Source organism: Martes martes, assembly GCF_963455335.1.
Source record: "Martes martes genome assembly, chromosome: 3".
In the NCBI taxonomy this organism is placed as follows: domain Eukaryota; kingdom Metazoa; phylum Chordata; class Mammalia; order Carnivora; family Mustelidae; genus Martes; species Martes martes.
Window position 1 is genome coordinate 158,209,126 of NC_137890.1, and position 16,894 is coordinate 158,226,019.

General features: G+C 42.7%; 1 protein-coding gene across 4 annotated transcripts in view; it reads right to left on the reverse strand.

Moving 5' to 3' along the window:
• SP140 (SP140 nuclear body protein) overlaps nt 1-16,894 on the reverse strand; it is a 73,092-nt gene that overhangs the window by 33,959 nt on the left and 22,239 nt on the right. For 3 of the 4 annotated variants that reach the window (XM_080798039.1, XM_080798040.1, XM_080798037.1), the window contains 7 exons: nt 14,583-14,666; nt 13,002-13,085; nt 8,137-8,187; nt 5,015-5,098; nt 2,925-3,005; nt 1,841-1,906; nt 1,360-1,440 (listed from right to left, as the gene is read on the reverse strand). In XM_080798039.1, the coding sequence (XP_080654165.1) occupies nt 1,360-1,440; nt 1,841-1,906; nt 2,925-3,005; nt 5,015-5,098; nt 8,137-8,187; nt 13,002-13,085; nt 14,583-14,666 (531 nt within the window). Of the gene's footprint in view, nt 1-1,359; nt 1,444-1,840; nt 1,907-2,924; nt 3,006-5,014; nt 5,099-8,136; nt 8,188-13,001; nt 13,086-14,582; nt 14,667-16,894 lie in introns of all 4 variants that reach the window. The other variant, XM_080798038.1, reaches the window with a different exon arrangement.

A 16,894-nucleotide genomic window follows, 5' to 3' on the forward strand; every position in this document is an offset into this window, starting at 1 on the left:
GTAACTGCTAATTTCAGACTGTCGTCTAACAGTCTCTTTTCTTTTAAAAAATCTCCATAAATTTAATAGGAAGGATCTATTTTGCAAATGAAACTACCAGATTAAGGGGCACCTGGGTATCTCAGATGGTTAAGCAACTGCCTTTGGCTCAAGTCATGATCTCAGAGTCCTGGGATCAAGCTCCATGTCATGTTCCTGGCTCAGAGGTGAGTCTGCTTCTCCCTCTCCCTCTTTCCCTGCCCCCTGCTCCTGTGCTCTCTCTCTCTCTCCAATAACTAAATAAAATCTTGGTTTCACTTACTTCTGAAACATAAGGAATAGCATGGAAGACATTAGGAGAAGGGAAAAATGAAGGGGGAGAAATCAGAATGGGAGAGGAACCATGAGAGACTATGGACTATGGGAAACAAATGGAGAGTTTTAGAAGGGAGAAGGGTAGGAGGGATGGGTGACCCTGGTGATGAGTATTAAGGAGGGCACAAATTGCATGGAGCACTGGGTGTTATACACAAACAATGAACACTATATCAAAAACTAATGCTGTACTGTATGGTGACTAACATAACACAATAAAAAAATAAAATTTTCTATCATTAATAATTAATTAATTAATTAAAAAAGAAAGAAACTACCAGATTAAATGTAAAGGAAGAATAACCTTAGAATTCCTAGAAAATTCTCCTATGCATAATCAATTTATAATTGATTTGAACATTAGTATGTCTACACTATGCATGATTCGAGATCTGCAGGCAGTTGACAAAGTAGGTATAACTCACTTCTCTGTAGTGCCTAACCCAATTAATACAACTATAATGTACTTAAGTCTCATTGTAGTAGGCAGAAGTCTCAATGTCCACTCAATATTTCCTTCCCTGACCCCAGGGACTGCAAATATCATGAGATGTTACCTCTATTTTTAGGTTATGCTATATGGCAGAGTTGATGTTAAGAAAAAGAGATAATTAACATGAGAGATAACCAATGCTGGTGAGGATGTGGAAAAAAGGAAGTCTTGGTGCACTGTTTGTAGGATTGTAATGTGGTATAGACACTATGAGGAACAGTATGAGGGTTCCTCAAAAAAACCTAAAAATTAAAATCTCCATATCATCCAGTGATTCCACTTCTGGGTATATATCTGATAGAAACAAAATAAGTGTGTCAAGGAGCTATCTGTGTCCCCATGTTCATTTCAGCATCGTTTACAATAGCCAAGACATAGAAACAACCTACATGTCCATCAACAGAAGAATGGATAAGGAAAATGTGGTAGGTGGATACATATATACACAATGGAATACTATTCATCAATTAAAAAAAAAAAAGAGGGAAATCCTGCCTTTTGCCCTCCCTTACCTGACCCACTTTCTGGTAGTGAGCTCAAGTCTTCCTGAGGTTCTTCTTCATCACACATTTCTAAACAGGCGCTGTTACCTTCTGCTGAACAGAATAAAACCCCTTAGAGGATCCAGCATACAACCAATGGAAATGATAGCAGGAAAAACCACCCTGACAATCAAGGTGGCTCAAGTAGCTTCCAGGTGGGAATGTCTCTGACCTCAGACCCTCCTGTCTTTGAGTTTACCTGACCTGGAAGTTAACATGGCTCATGTCACTATCACCAGTGGCTGAGAGTGGTTCACCCATCTCCCTCCCTTACCATACATCTAATTCCCTCTCTTTTTGACCCTTTTCACTTGGCTTTACGCATTTCTTCTGTATGAAGAAGTGAAGAGGAAGGGAATCAGTGGAGGAGGGAAGAGAAGGGAAATTTTCCTCCTTGTAGAGAGGAAAACAGAGATTTGGTTAGTGAAATGGAAATTGAAATTGTACTTACCTTCCCCATCACATAGCAGTTGCCTGGGCACTTCCACTGATTCTCCTTCACTGATCATCTGGGGAGCTTCAGGATCACAGGACCATGAAGGAAAATAAGGAAATGAGCTGAGCCAGGATGTTCAGAACACAGGTAAGATGTGGAAAAGGGACATCTGTTCCAAGGACCCCACTTGAGATCCAACTGAGACCTTCTTCCCCTGACTCCCCTACTCTCTGCTTCTCCGTTTCCTTCCCATAGATCTTCCTCCAGACATTTTCACTTCTGCACTAGGAAAATATTTGTGCATCTTTGATTTTGTGGGCTCCACTCCCCCGACTTCTTCTATTTCTTTACTTTTCTATCTTTTTGTTTCCTCAGTGGTGATCTTAATCTTTTCTTTCCTGCTTATTCCTCCTATCTCTCTTCTTCCAGGTCTCTCTAATCCCTAAAACAGGGTCCACCCCTTCTATCACTGTCTCTCTTGATTTCTTCCCCTTCCAACTGGCATTCTTGTAAAGTGGAAGGTTTTCTGCTTTAGGTCCTGTTCTGTTCCCCCTGGGACTCTTCTTACATGGGACCACATTGACCTCTGTTAGCTTCACATAGCCACTACCTGCAATGAGATGCTCAGGGCATGGGTCTCTGCTCTTCCTCCTACTTGTTCTTTAGGGAAAAACAAGTAATCTTCATCTGTGCTTCCATGCCTTTCTCTAAGGAGAAATAACAGCAGTTTTCCTAGCCTAAAGTCCTAAAGCCTCACTTGCCAAAGTACTTTGGAGATTGAAAAAAAAAGCACAAAATAACCCAATAACATGATGACAAAAGCTATAATTTGGGTTGAAGAGCCCTTGATCTTTCCTTCTGACAAGAAGATCTCAGAACCATATTTCATCTGAAGCCTACCCAAGTTTATGACAATATAATAATAATATTAAGCACTAGGTATATACTTAATTAACTTTTATTCTTTATAGAAAATAAGAAGTAGCCAGGGGTTAAAATCACAATACTGAGTCCTTCCTATAAATAGACATAAAGAGTGTGAAGGAAAAAAGACACTGCCTGATACCCTGCAGCCCAGGGCTGGCAATCCCTTCCTTACCTTGCCCATACGTTGGTGGGGAACTCAAAGCTTCCTGAGGCTCTTCTTCCTCATGGGTCTCCCAGTAGGCATTGCCATGCTCTGCAGAAAGGAATGAAGCCCCTAGTCATCTCAGTACACAACCAGGGAAGATCATCGTGAGAAAACTCACAGTGAAGGCACAGAACACTCGGGAATCTGCTAGGTGGGGCTGTTCCTTTCACAAACCATCTGGTCAATCTCTGGGCTCACCTGGCCTCAGGTTGACTCATTCCTGTTGCCATCACCAGAGCCTGAGGACCATCCATCATCTTCCTCCCCTTGTGTATACCTAATTCTGTCTCTACTTCTCCTTGTTTCCCATTGTCCCTGCTCATTACTTCTGTCTCTGCCCTTATCTCCTGCTGTCAGTGTCTCCAAGTGCTTCTCTTTGTTTGGATGTGTTTCTGTATCCTTTTCTTCTGTATCTTTTTCTCTTGTGCCTCTGACACTCTTTAGTGTTTTTATTACCTTTCCCTATCTCACTCAGTTTTTTCTTGCTTCCTTTCTTCTAAGTTAGGAGAGGCATCCCTAAAATAGTACAGTATAACCTGATCAGGAGATGGGATAAGGAACAGACTAGGTCAAGGCAACACCACCACGCACAAGGAAAAGTTGTTCTAATGCCCACATATAAAAGAAAGATTATAACATTGCAATCACTGAAAATATTTACACTATCATGAGAGATGAGGCAGAAGCAATAGACTGGTGCACCATGGTGAGTGGGAGACACAGAAGACCACAGGAAGGACAACTGATTTAATCCTAAGACAACAAAGATCACCAGGTTTACATCGGAAAGTAATATGATCTGATTGACATCTTGCAAATAACAATCGTGCTAAAGTGGAGAAAATGGAGAGAATGGGAACAAGAGGAAATGGTACATTCATGTCCTCTTTAACAAGGGAGCAAACTCTGGAGGAGTTTCTAGTTTCACAGAAGTTAGCGTCAATTTTGGAAGTGTCAGTTCCTGAAAGTCATCTAAATGGAGAGGATCCTACGACAAATGCCTTCAGGTACACAGAGGGATGACCTTGGAAGACAGGTGTCCCTAGCAGGCATGCACTTGAGACTCATTCTATTACCTGGGAGTAACTGAGACAGCCAAGGAGAGGGTTATTGGTTTCTGCATATGTTCTGGGCACCACTTTCTACCTGGGGAGATTAAATCTGAAAACTCACTACCAAGATAGACTCCTTTTGTTGGAAGATGCTCCTGTCTAGACTTGTACTTCAGCTTTACAAGATCCCAACTTCTTCCCTATACAGCAGTTTCCACTCCTTATTGATTTTTAAATTATTTTTATATAACTCTTTCTCTACATAGTCTCCTTTGTGCTTTCTTCCACATTATTATTATTTTGATTTTTATTTGCCAAATTATTTTATAATCTAATTTTCATCTCCATACCTCATTTCTCCATTAACTTATACCCTTTTCAGGTTGTCTCTCACTTTCTCCTTTTCTACCTCTGTTTCTCTGAGTCTTTCCCTCTGGATGCTTTAAAATTTCCCTTATTTTATCTATTTTCCTTGTTCTCACAGATGCTTCCTCCCAAACTGACAGAAGTTCTTCCCTTTTCACATGGACCACAGTACCAGACAGCCTTCCCTCATCAGCTCTATGCTAACAATCTCCCTAGGGACCTTTTAAGGTGCAAACCTATCACTCATTCACAAAACTTAGGTCCATATTGCTGGTACTTATGGAAGTAGGCTGAAAATGATCTCGTTGCTTCAATTGCCATAACCTGCTGTTATTTGGGTTTTTGTGGACATTTGATAAAATCACCCAGGCCCTTCTGCTCTGGTGCCCCAGCCTACCTCTGTTATATCCTGTCTCCCATGTTCTCCCTGCCTAGAGAACTCAGGAGCTCTGTTCACCATTATTCTTAGTCTCTCTCACAGTTTTGGAAAAAATAAGACAGAAAATGGATGCAGTCTCACTTGTATGTATGTGAATATGAAGAATAGAATGGTAGGATGGGAGAAAGGCAAGATTTTTTTCCATGCTGATCAGAAAACAAAAGTTTATTGAGAGAGTTAGAAATTTAAATCAGAATTACCTTGTCCCTCTTCTGCTGGTTGACTGGGCCTCTCCTCTAGTTCTCCTTCATTAGTCACTGCGGAAACTCTGGGATCACAGGTCACTGCAGAGAAACAAGGACATGATGGACCATGGAAGGTGATGGAAGCAGACCTCATCATGTCCATGCCCCACCAGGAGGTGAAACAGGCTCAGCCGCAAAAACACTAGAAACAATTCTCTTATACTAAGGTGGAAGACTGATGATTACATTCTATTAGAGCAGAAGGGGCTGTTAAAATACTCTCCTGTCCACAGGCCCTTAAGAATGTTGTCAAACAGTTGAAACATTTGGAAACCCATGCCCAGTTTTTCTTTTTTTCTCTTCTTAAAAATTTTTTATTTGCGTTCAATTTAATTAGCTTATACTGTATTATTAGTTTCAGTGGTAGAATGTAGTGATTCATCAGTTGCATACATTACCACTGTTCATTACCATACATACCCAGTGCTCATTACTTCAAGTGCCCTCCTTAATGCCCATCACACAGTTAGACATTTCTCCAAAGAAGACACACAAATGGCCAACAGACTCATGAGCAAATGCTCATCCTCATGCGGCATCAGGGAAATACAAATCAAAACCACAATGAGATACCACCTCACACCAGTCAAATCGCTAAAGTTAACAACTTAGTTTTCCTCTTAATGAAGGTCTTATGTTGGACACAACTTCTTTGGGAACGTGTGGGACTCCTGGGGCTTCCTCTTTGTGTTCTGACCACAGGACCCCACCTTGACTGCCAGGTGGCTTCCCGCAACTGTTCCCTCAGTGACATACCCACTGCTGCCCACTCTGCCTTTTCTGCTTTGCCCTTGCAAAAACAATCTGCATGCCTTTCTGGGCTTTGTTTTCCCATCCACGAAACAGAGGTTACAACAGTTTACATACCTGTGTCTTAAAGTTTTTCAAAGATAAAAGGAAGTCTCCCACAATCCAGTAATCTGATGGAGACTGTCAGAAACTTTGCACACCTGTCTCCCATACTTTGTTCTCTTTCTCATTTTTACCCTTCCCACACGTGTCTGCCTCTTCTGTTTCCACCTCTGTTTCACTCTTGGGATATCTTGGCACTCCTCTTTGTCTTGATTTGTTTCTTTCCCAATGTCTGTTCCCACCTCCCTTTTTTCCCCATCATGCTTCCCTGGTGCTGTGCTTTATTTCTTCTTCCTGATTCTTATCTTGGGGGTCAGAAAAGGCATCTCTGAGATGGTATCTAATATCTACATGATTTCACCAGATTAGTGAGCAAGTGGGCAAGAAAACTGTCCAAGCTCAGGGTGAAGCATGTGCCAAAGTTCAGGTGAGAAAGAGTAATCAGATAATTAAAATTACTAAAATTACTAAATTAAACTAAACTAAACTAAATTACTAAATCACTTTCTCTGATTACTAAATCAGATAATTAAAATTACTAAACTAAATTACTAACAAATTATACAAATTTTTGACGTAATTGCAGGACAGACACGAGGCTGGACCAATGGGGAGGAAAGTGGATTTAATCCTTCTGACAACAGGAAGTTATCGACTTAATGTAGGAAAGTAGAATAGACCAACCTGCATTTTCAGAGTCCTCTAGTTAACCTGGAGAGATTGGGCATGAGGGGAACATGACTGGAAAGAAGATATGAGACTAGAGGCTGTTGCTCTGGTTCCAGAGAGAAGAGACATCTGGCTAGAGTGTTTGTGTTGGGTATGGAGGGGAATGGATGCGCAAGAGACAAGTTGGAGGTATAGGTGACTAATCTCGATGACTGATGGGCTATGTGAGTTGAGGGAGGGGGATGAGTCAATGATGACCCCTAAATTTCTGCCTGAGGAATGGAACAATGGGCTTCTGTCCTGAGATAGGGAACACCAGGAAAGGAGGAGATCTGGTGTCAAGAAACATGGTATGTGCAATTGGGGGTATCTTGTATTGAGGTTCCTGAAAAACATCCAAATGGAGATGTCCTTCAGGCCCCCTGCACAACTGTATTCAGACCCTGAGATGAGTGAGGTTAGAAAATGAGTCTGGGCCAGACAGGTGTTTGGCGATCATAAGTTATAGATGGGAGCAGACAAAGATGACACGGGGGAGGCCCACTGCCTCTGAGAATATTGATACCATGTTGATAACTGGGGACATGATAATTTGAAAACCATGGCTAACATTTTCCACCCTTAGTGGCAAACTTGTTCCCTACGAATGACTTCTCTCAATTCCTACAATGTCCCAAACTGTCTTCTCTTTCCCTTGTACAGTTTTCATCTCTGCTGAATTTTCACTCATCTCCTTTTTCTTAATGTATAACTTCTGTGCCCCTCCTCCACCCTTTCTTTTTCTTAGTGTTTCCCGCCCACCCCATCCTGCATTTTTCTCCTAACATCAGGTTCTCTACCTATCTAAAATGATGGAGTTTATCTCCTATCTTCAATGTTGTTCATTTCCCTGCTTCTATCTGTTCTCTCTAGTTCTTAACTTTCTGTCTCTAATTTTTCAATCTAAGAATTAAAACTGAACATTTAAATTTCAGACTTTCTGTGTATTTCATCCATGTCCATATTCCTTCCCCATATCACCAATGTTCTGGACTGTGGTCATTGGCAAATGAGCAAGGATCCTTCCCTTTGCCAGGTATATTTTGAAATTCTTTCACATGAGTTCTCTGTGTTGCAATGATTCCCATTATGCCCATGTTCCTGGCATAGCCTCAGGGAAAATAGGTTGGAAATGATCTCCCCTTCCTGATAACATGGTTATATTTAGACTTGATGTCTATTTAAATAGAATTATTTAAATAATTAAATAATATGACTCCATCTATATTTTTCACTCTCCCTCTCTTTGTCTATGTTCTATACCCAGGGAAACCCCAACCAGTCTGAGATCATTCTTCACTGCTTGTGTCTCTCAAAGGAAGCAATCAGAAGCTGGGCATAGTTTGTCTATGTAAATATGTCAGGATGGATGGATGGATGGATGGATGGAAGGGGAATAGGGAAGGGATGAAAGAAGGTGTCCCTCTACATTGATAGGAAAATAAAGTTTTAATTAGATAACAGATCATTTAAATTCTAATTATCTTCTTTATCATAAGGTAGTAATTTGGGCATACCTTCTGATTCTCCTCCGTCATCTCTTTGTGGAGCCACACGTTTGCAAGATGCTGAAGAGAGAAATAAGAACATGATAAACACTTGGTGTGGACTCTGCCTGGATGTGGCCAATACTCAGAGAGCACTGGAGCTTGATGTTCAGAGTACAGGAGAACTGTTCCTTGGGAAGAAAAGTATGTTTGTACCCACTGAGCTTGCTCTGCCTTTTTAGCACCTTCTTAGGTCCGAGTTCCCTTCTCTTTCCTTCCCTCTTCTCCCTCTAACCCTGTCTCCACATGTTGCTGCACCTGCCCCATGAAGCTGTGGGTGTCTTTGACTATGACTTCTGCCATCTGTTTGTACTTCTCTCTTTTTGCTCCTCCATGAAGTTCATCTCTTTTTTTTTAATTTTTTATTTCTTTTCAGCGTAACAGTATTCATTGTTTTTTCACCACACCCAGGGCTCCATGCAATCCGTGCCCTCCCTAATACCCACCACCTGGTTCCCCCAACCTCCCACCCCCCGCCCCTTCAAAACCCTCAGGTTGTTCATCTCTTTACTCCATTATCTCCCTATTTATTCTCTTACCTCACTTTCTCTCTGCTATACTTAGTATTTCATTAACCCTATGTAATCCCTGGGAAGTAAGTTAAAGATTACCTCTCCCCTCCCAAACCCCAATCTGCTAGAGTTTAGAGTTCATATACATTTAGGTAAAATTGGACCTACTTAACCAACTCCACCGGTGCTCCCAGTCTACATTCTTATTATTCTGTTCCTTTCATTCTTCACCCTAGAGCCCTTCCATTAAGGTGCTTAGCCTCCTTTCCCCTCTGTCTCCCACACACCTGAGGAAAGCTGAGTCAAAGTGTATATTTGTGTTTGGGGGAAGGAAAGGAAATGTCCCTTGCATACAGACAGGCAAACAAATTTAATGAAGTAACTGGTCATTTAAACCATAATTACTCTCCCATCGCCTGGTAGCAGTTCAGATATCTCTTTAAAATCACCTCCATTAGTCCTTTGGAGAGCTTTGTGCTCACAGGAAACTGAAGGGAAATGCAGAAATGACCAACCAGATGTGACAATAAGGGAATAGACCTTGGGAACCTCATGCTGAATTCTGGTGTTCAGCACTCAGGTGAGATTCTCCTTGGGAAAGAGGACCTCACCTAAGACCTACCAGAGCCTCCCTCTACCTCTTCTTCTTCTGTTATCCTTCATATACCTTCTTTCCTTCTCATTGTTCTGTCACCACACACTGTTTCTTCTATACCATGAAAGACTGGACATCTCCATGAATCCCTGGGCTTCCCTCTTGGGCTTTTTCTTATTCATGGCTCTTCCTTGCTCTCTGTTAGTTTTCCTACTCGTGGCTCAGTTTTTCTTTCTAGATCTCTTGCTTCCCACATGGTAAGTCCCAATCCTGCCAGCTCTTTCTGCCTTTCCTTGTTCTCACTACTGAAATATATTTGTTAGGATGAGGGCCTTCTTACACTGGGCCCTGATCCACTGGCCTAAGTACCTGAACACTTTCTGGGTTCCCCCGTGTGAACTCTGCCCTGGTGATCCTGGCCACCCTGACCATCAGTCCCACATGACGATCACCATAGTCCTTCCAACTTGTGTAACTACTTTGACTGGTAGTTTGACTGGTAAAAGACCCTTATACACTGCAGTGCTCCTATTTCTTTATCTATAAAATAGGAAGAAGCAATAGTTTGTCTCTCTAAATGTATAAGTTTGTGAAGATGAAATTATATCTTATTTGCCAAAATTCTTTGAAAATCACAGTAACATAATAAAAACTATTTGACAAAAATTTTAATTTAGGGTGGAGAGCCGTTGATCTGAAGGACTATGTTTCTTCTGGGTTTTTTCCAGTATTAGGCACAAAATAATAACATTATCAATAAATAGGATAGTGCTTAGTTTTTATTCTCTGGAGAAGCTAAAGGGTCCATGGGTATAAATCCAAGTTTTTACTATGAATAAGAATGAAAGACATCACCCTTCTTCAGCAATTCTCTCCGTGAATGTGTATTTGGGAACATTTATGAGATTCATGGGATTCCAGAACACCCTGGATTTTTTCACTGTGGAGTGTGCTCAGGGTAAAATGCATCAGGAAACACCAGCTTGAAACTCAGCCGCCTGACACCCTGCAGCCAAACACTGGCAACCTCCCCACTTCTTTGCTGGGCCCACACCTTGGTGGGGAGCATAAGGCTTCCTGAGGCTCTTCTTCATCACTAGTCCCCCAAAAGGCCTCGCTATCCTCAGCAGAAAGGAATCTCAAAAGGAAATCTCACCGACATCTCAATTTATGACCAAGGGGAAATCACAGCAAGAAAATAAGAAAAACCAAGAAACCCTGAGAAACTGAAATGCCCCATTCCACAAGACAACCTGACCTGAGGTTATGTTCGCTTCAGTAGCTTTCACTAGAGGCTGAGAATAACTCACCCATCATGGGAAAATATTCCTCTTCTTACTTACACATCATCCTTTTTCTATTCTTCCCTTTTCTGATTCTGTAAATCTAATCACTCCCTGCCTCAGTTTCTGCTGTTGTCTCTTGGAGCTTCTCTTTCTCTTGGTTTCTCTCTTGTTCTCTGTTCCTGCAACTTTCCCCCTTGTTTTCCCCTGATACTGCTCCTTCTCTCCTACCATTTGTCTCTCAGTTGTTCCTGCCTAGCTTTCTCTAAAGAAAGGCCTCCCCAAGATGGCTTGTGTTAAGTAGGACTTAACCAGAATGGAGGAAGTTACGCCAAGGGCAGTGGAACAGAAAAACAGTTCTAAACAAGACACATGAAAAAACTCAGATGTGAAGGAGATATTTAACAATCAAAATCATTGGGGAAGAAAGTTTCTTCTATTTTACTATTTTCTTCTATTTTTTAATTTTTTAAAAGATTTTATTTATTTATTTGACAGACAGAAATCACAAGCAGGCAGAGAGGCAGGCAGAGAAAGAAGGGGAAGCAGGCTCCCCGCTGAGCAGAGAGCCCAATGTGGGGCTTGATCCCAGGACCCTGGGATCATGACCTGAGCCGAAGGCAGAGGCTTTAACCCACTGAGCCACCCAGGCACCCCGATTTTCTTCTATTTTTTTAAAAGATTTTATTTATTTATTTGACACAGAGAGAGAAAGAGATCACAAGTAGGTGGAGAGGCAAGCGGCGGGAGGGGGGCGGAACAGGCTCCCTGCTGAGCAGAGAGCTGGATGCGGGGCTCCATCCTGGGACCTTGAGATCAGGACCTGAGCCAAAGGCAGAGGCTAGAGGCTTAACCCACTGAGCCACTCAGTTTCTTCTATTTTGAAGTAATAGTGTAGCAGGCAGGTGATGAAGCTGGGGAGATAGGCAGGTGGCTCATTGTGGGGCAACGCTGGATCCCACTGAGAGAAACTTTTATTTAATTCTTGATGTATTAGGAAGTAGGAAATACTTCTTATTATTCCTAAGTAGGAAAATAATACAATCTAATTTTTATTTTCAAATGTCCCATTCAGTTGAAGGGCAAATAATGCACTTAATGGCAATAAGTTTGGAGGGAGGAGGGAGGCAGAAGCCTGCCTCTGAGAACCACAATAGTTGACAGACACATGGATTAGAGACTCGGCTCTGGACACTGGACAGATGGACAGGTGGGAGATATTCTGAAGGAGAACTGACCATGTTGGAAGAGTGACAGGTATGTAATTGAGGGCCAGAGAGTCATGGGCAACTGCTAGGTTTCCAACTTGAAAAAAACACAGGTGAACAGCAATCTATCACTGAGGGACAGAACACTGAAGAGTTAGATCCAGCTTGAGCAAGGAAGAATGAACAATGCTCTCAGTTCGGGGTGTGCCAAGGTTAAGGCTTTTGAAAGAATTCCAGTATAGGTATCTATCCGACCCCTGGCCTTCAGGTCCATGGATAAATGAGCTCTGAAGATGACCTGGGGTGGAGATTTGGTTTTGGGAATCACTGAAATATTTGGGGAGAGGCCTATCGCAATCTGACATTTCGTAAGTGCCACTTTGATAATTGGGGACAGTTTGATCTGGAAACTCAGAGCTAATGTCAGCCCTTGTGCCCAAAGGTGCTTCTATCCTGTGCCCTGGCCCCAAACCTGCAGCATCCCAACCTGTTCCTCTCCCTCTTGTCTCCTATTTATCAGCCCCCTAGTTTCCATCTATTCTATTTCTCTCCATAGGTGTCTTTGCACTTCCCCAGCTTTCCCCACGTTCTAGTATTTATTTTCCACTCCATATTGCTCTTACTGTAGATTTTTCTCTCAATTCTTATCTCTAATCCTAGAGCCATTTTTCAGTTAAATAAACTATCTGCTACATCTCCCACTTCCCCCCTGCCTATCACTGTTTCTCCCACTTTACCTTGAGCTTCTATCTCTCCATGCACTGAAATCCTCCTGATCAACTCTCTCATCATCTCCAGCACTCAAGCCTTTGACTACAGTACCGGGGGCCTCCCACTGGCCAGCTCCAGGGGGCCAGTCTCCCACATGGATGCACATGGATGCTACCTCCAAATTCCTTTCAGTGGTCTCTGAAGTTAAAATTATCCCCCTTCCCCACCCTTGAGGGTAAGAATTTATGTTCTTTTTAGAAAACTGGATCCATTTGTGTGATTTGTCCTGTTACCCTAGCTACATTTTCCTCGTTTTCCTTCTATATTCTCCATCAAAGAGTACTCTCTCTACTGAGGAGCTCAGATTTGTTTTTCTCATGGTGTCTGTTACATCTGTGGGTAGGTAAGTTCAGGTAGAAAGAGGGACTAGCAGAAGCCTGGGATCAGAGACAAAATGCAGGCTTTGCTCCCACAAAGACAAGAAAACAAAGATTTAATGCAGAATTGTAAGTTGAATGATAGTTACCTTGTCCCTCATCAGGCAGTAAGCTGGATGTCTCTTCCAGTGCTCTGACATTATTCAGTTGGGAAGGTGCGTGTTCACAGAACTCTGAAAAGGGGACAAGAAAATGGCAGGACTCAGACAGTGACCAGAAAAGAGACCTCTGTGCGCTGAAGCTGAACTCTGATGTTCAAGCTCCAAGGACCCCACCTGGGGCTCACCTCTTTCCCATTGTGATGCACCTAAATGAAATGTAAAACAACTGTGTCCCCAACACAGCTGTGGCGCTTACTGGCCATTTTCAACACCTGGAATATTTCCACCAGGCCAGAGAGTTCCCATGTGCTGATTTCAAGTCTGTTTCCAACCCCTGTAAGCAACCACTCTTCTGATTTTTTTCACCTTCAACTAAGTCCTTTCTTTCTGGAACTGTGCTCATCTGTCCTGATGCTCACATAAATAGGATCACACAGCATATACTCTTGTGATTGGCTTCTTTTGCTCAGTGTACATCGGACTCTTTGAACAACACTCACAACAACTTTATTTTAGATATATAGATTTCTATTTTGGTAGTTTCAATTTACACATTACGTAAATTACACACAGAACGTAAGTAAGTCGCCAAAGTAAGCAAGAGGTAGAGCCCAATGTGAAGCCGGGCAGTGAGGACTCAACACGTTTGCCCTTAACTGGTGTATAGAAGAGGATTCAAGCCTAGATTGGTCATGCGACCTTGCACAAATCACTAACTATCCTCATGTCTCTGTTTCTTCCCCTGGAAAGTGGGAATAACAAAAGGGTTATAATGAGGAGTACTTGTAAAGGAATAACAAAAGGGTTGTAATGAGGAGTACTTGTAAAAGGATAGCTGTGTCAGAGTAACTTAGCAAGTTACAGAGTAACTTAGCAAGAAATCATAATTTTCTGTATTAATGCTGTAAGCATTATAATTTGAGAAAGGTTGGCGTTGCTACTGTTGTCACTGTTAAGTGATTATTGCCCTTTATTCTCTTTTCCCCCTTACACTTTCTTTTTCCTCTCTCTCTCTCTCTTTGACTAGGGAACTCACAACCCTGAGATCAAGACCTGAGCTGAGCTCAAAAGTCGGATGCTTAATGGACTGAACCACCCCAGAGTCCCTCTTTTCTTTCTGCACAGCATCACTCCTTCCATATTCTCTTCTGCACACAATTATTACTCTCTCTCCCTCTCTTTTCTCTTATTATGGGAAGCATTTACAGCAGTTTCTTGGCTTTCTCTTTGGGTCTGCCTCCTGGTGCCAAATCTTACCCCTTCCCAGATCCACTGAATTCCTAATTCCCACTAAATTGCGTCTCTTGGTCACAGTAAGATCTGCTCTTGTGTGTTCCTGTTATACCTTCTGAGTGGTCCTATCTGCCTGTCAACATTTTTGGATTCCACACCTGGTTGGTTAGTTAGGATCCCATACAAGCCATCACTGGCCTGGCTCTCCCTTCCCCCACCATCTCCTTTTGCACCCCTCCCCAGCGGGCACTCTCCACCCAGGAGCTTGGCCCCCTGATCTCTGCTGCCTTTCCTCTCAGCAGATGAGAGAACAAGTCTCTGTGAAGTCACACATACCTAACTGGTGGGGTACTTGTACGTGGAACATTTCCTTTGTCTCTTCTTCATCAATGGCTTCATAATGGAAGTTGTCACAAATCACTGGGAAGAGGAAGAAAAGGCAGTTAGAGACCTCTGGCAGTGATCAGGAGCTTCTTCTCTCAACTACACAACTGGCTCACCCCTGACTCCAGCAGTTCAGCGGGAGCCTTCCAGCTCTCGGGGAACCCTGGGCTTCAGCAGGTCTCATGGGATGAGAGACTGATGCTATCGTACATCTCACAAGGTTTAAGAGAAGATGGACAGCGGAAAAGTTGTAAATAGTTCAATGAACTATTTAGAACAATGAAAGCTAATTTAAAACAGATAATATATATATGAAATGTATTTTGTAAATTCTACATGCAACTAGGAATAGAGAAGAAGCAGAGGGATTTCACCAGGAGAAAAGTAATGTTTAAAGAGAAATAGACCTATATAAAAAAAGAGAGCCCCAATATCTTTTAAGGATGGAGGTTTTAGAGGAAAGAAACAAAGAAGCAAAGAAACAAGAGAACGAGAGAAAAAGAAGAAAGAGAAAAGGAAGAAAGGGAGGGAAGGAGGAAGGGAAGGGAGAGAAGGAGAGAGGGAGGAAGAGCGAAAGCGAGGGAAGGACGGAGGGAGGAAGGGGATCTTAGATGAGGGAAGGAGGATGATCTTGTTACAAAGTAAAATAACAGTGAAGAAGAACTAGCATTTTCCTGGGGTGGGGTGGGTGGGGAGAGATACAGGAAACAACAACAAAAAGACACTCTATTAGGCACAAACAGTTTGAAAGACACAACTGAAAGTGAATATCACAGCTGTACCAGGGTCCCAGGAAATGGCAACAAAAAGTGCAGGAAAGCAGTCTAGGGCACCCTGCTTCACAGCTGCCTCTAAAGGCAACTCAAACAAAGATAGATGGAAAAGCAAGACTCACAAAACATGAGAAAAAAAAAATTCAAGAAATAGAGAAAGACGCCAGCCAAGAAAGATGACAGGAGCACACCTCCTGGAAGCAGCCCCCACTGAAGGGTGAGGGCAGTAAGGTGGCTGGTTGGGTGGGGGGTGTAGAAAGGCTCAATTCGCACAAGAGATGCTTCTGCAATCCCCAGGACACATTGACTTCTTGTCCAGGCAAACTCCAGAGGAGGACATGGGGATAAATGCTGTGTGAGTCAGAGGTCTTGGGAACACAGGGGGCTCCCCACATGCATGTATGTGTCTCTCTGCAGGTTGAACAACCTTCCTACCAGCTTCTTGGCTTTGGACCTTGACCCCTGACTCCCCTGAGCAGTAGGGTCTGGGAGAGGCCAGCAGCCACCTCCTGGTGGGTGTACAGGGCCACGGTAAGCCTCGGCATGGGGAGCCCCAGAAACTAACATATGTAATGTGGGTGCTGGTGTCCAAGGAAGGGGATCCCCACAGACCACGGAGAGGATTAGAGCCTCTGAGATGTGGGCAGTCACAATAACTGCCATTCCTTCATACCCATGATCTTGGGCCATCCAGGTTCTACATATTAAACTGATTTAAAATTTATGATTGGTGTTTGATTCCCTTTATTCCTTTTTTGACTTGGATATACCATAAAGTGGAAATATTATAGATTTTCTTTTAATCAAGGTATGGTTTTCACAAGCCAGCACATCCCAGGCTGTACATTGACTTCTTTCACTTTTTCTCTGCTTAAAAATCTTTCATTATTTCCCAGATAGTAAACTTCAAATTTCTTGGCACTGGGTATCAGACCCTCAAAAATCCCCACCAACTTCCCTTCCCAGAATTAGCTTCCAAACACTCTCTCCCAGGCTGTATTTTCAGCCACAGTCTTCTGCCAGCCCACTGGTCCTTTCCCAGCTGCCGCTCCCCAGTCCTCTCTAGTGATTTCTCTGCTATTTGTCTGGAGAAGTAAGTTGGCAACAACTGCACCAAATGACACATTTTCTAAGACAAAGAAAACCTTTGAATATTTGAACATCACTACAGGTAACAGAGAAGCTTCCTCCCCTTTCCTACAAAAGCACATCATTCATGCCTCCCCCCCCCCCCCAAAAAAAGTAGAGATTCAAATCCTACATTTATCAGCACCAAATTCAGATCCTGGCTGAGCAATCATTGGTGGAGTTACTTGGCTAAAGGTCTGTCACCCCCACTGGCTGTAAGTTCCATGAGGACATGAATCATATGCATTTTCTTCACCTCTGTCTGTGCCTGCTGTGGAGCAGTCACTCAATAAAATGACTGTCAAATATTAATGAAGATTGAATGAATGAATTGGTAAATGAATGGGCTTGAGTCCCCCAAAG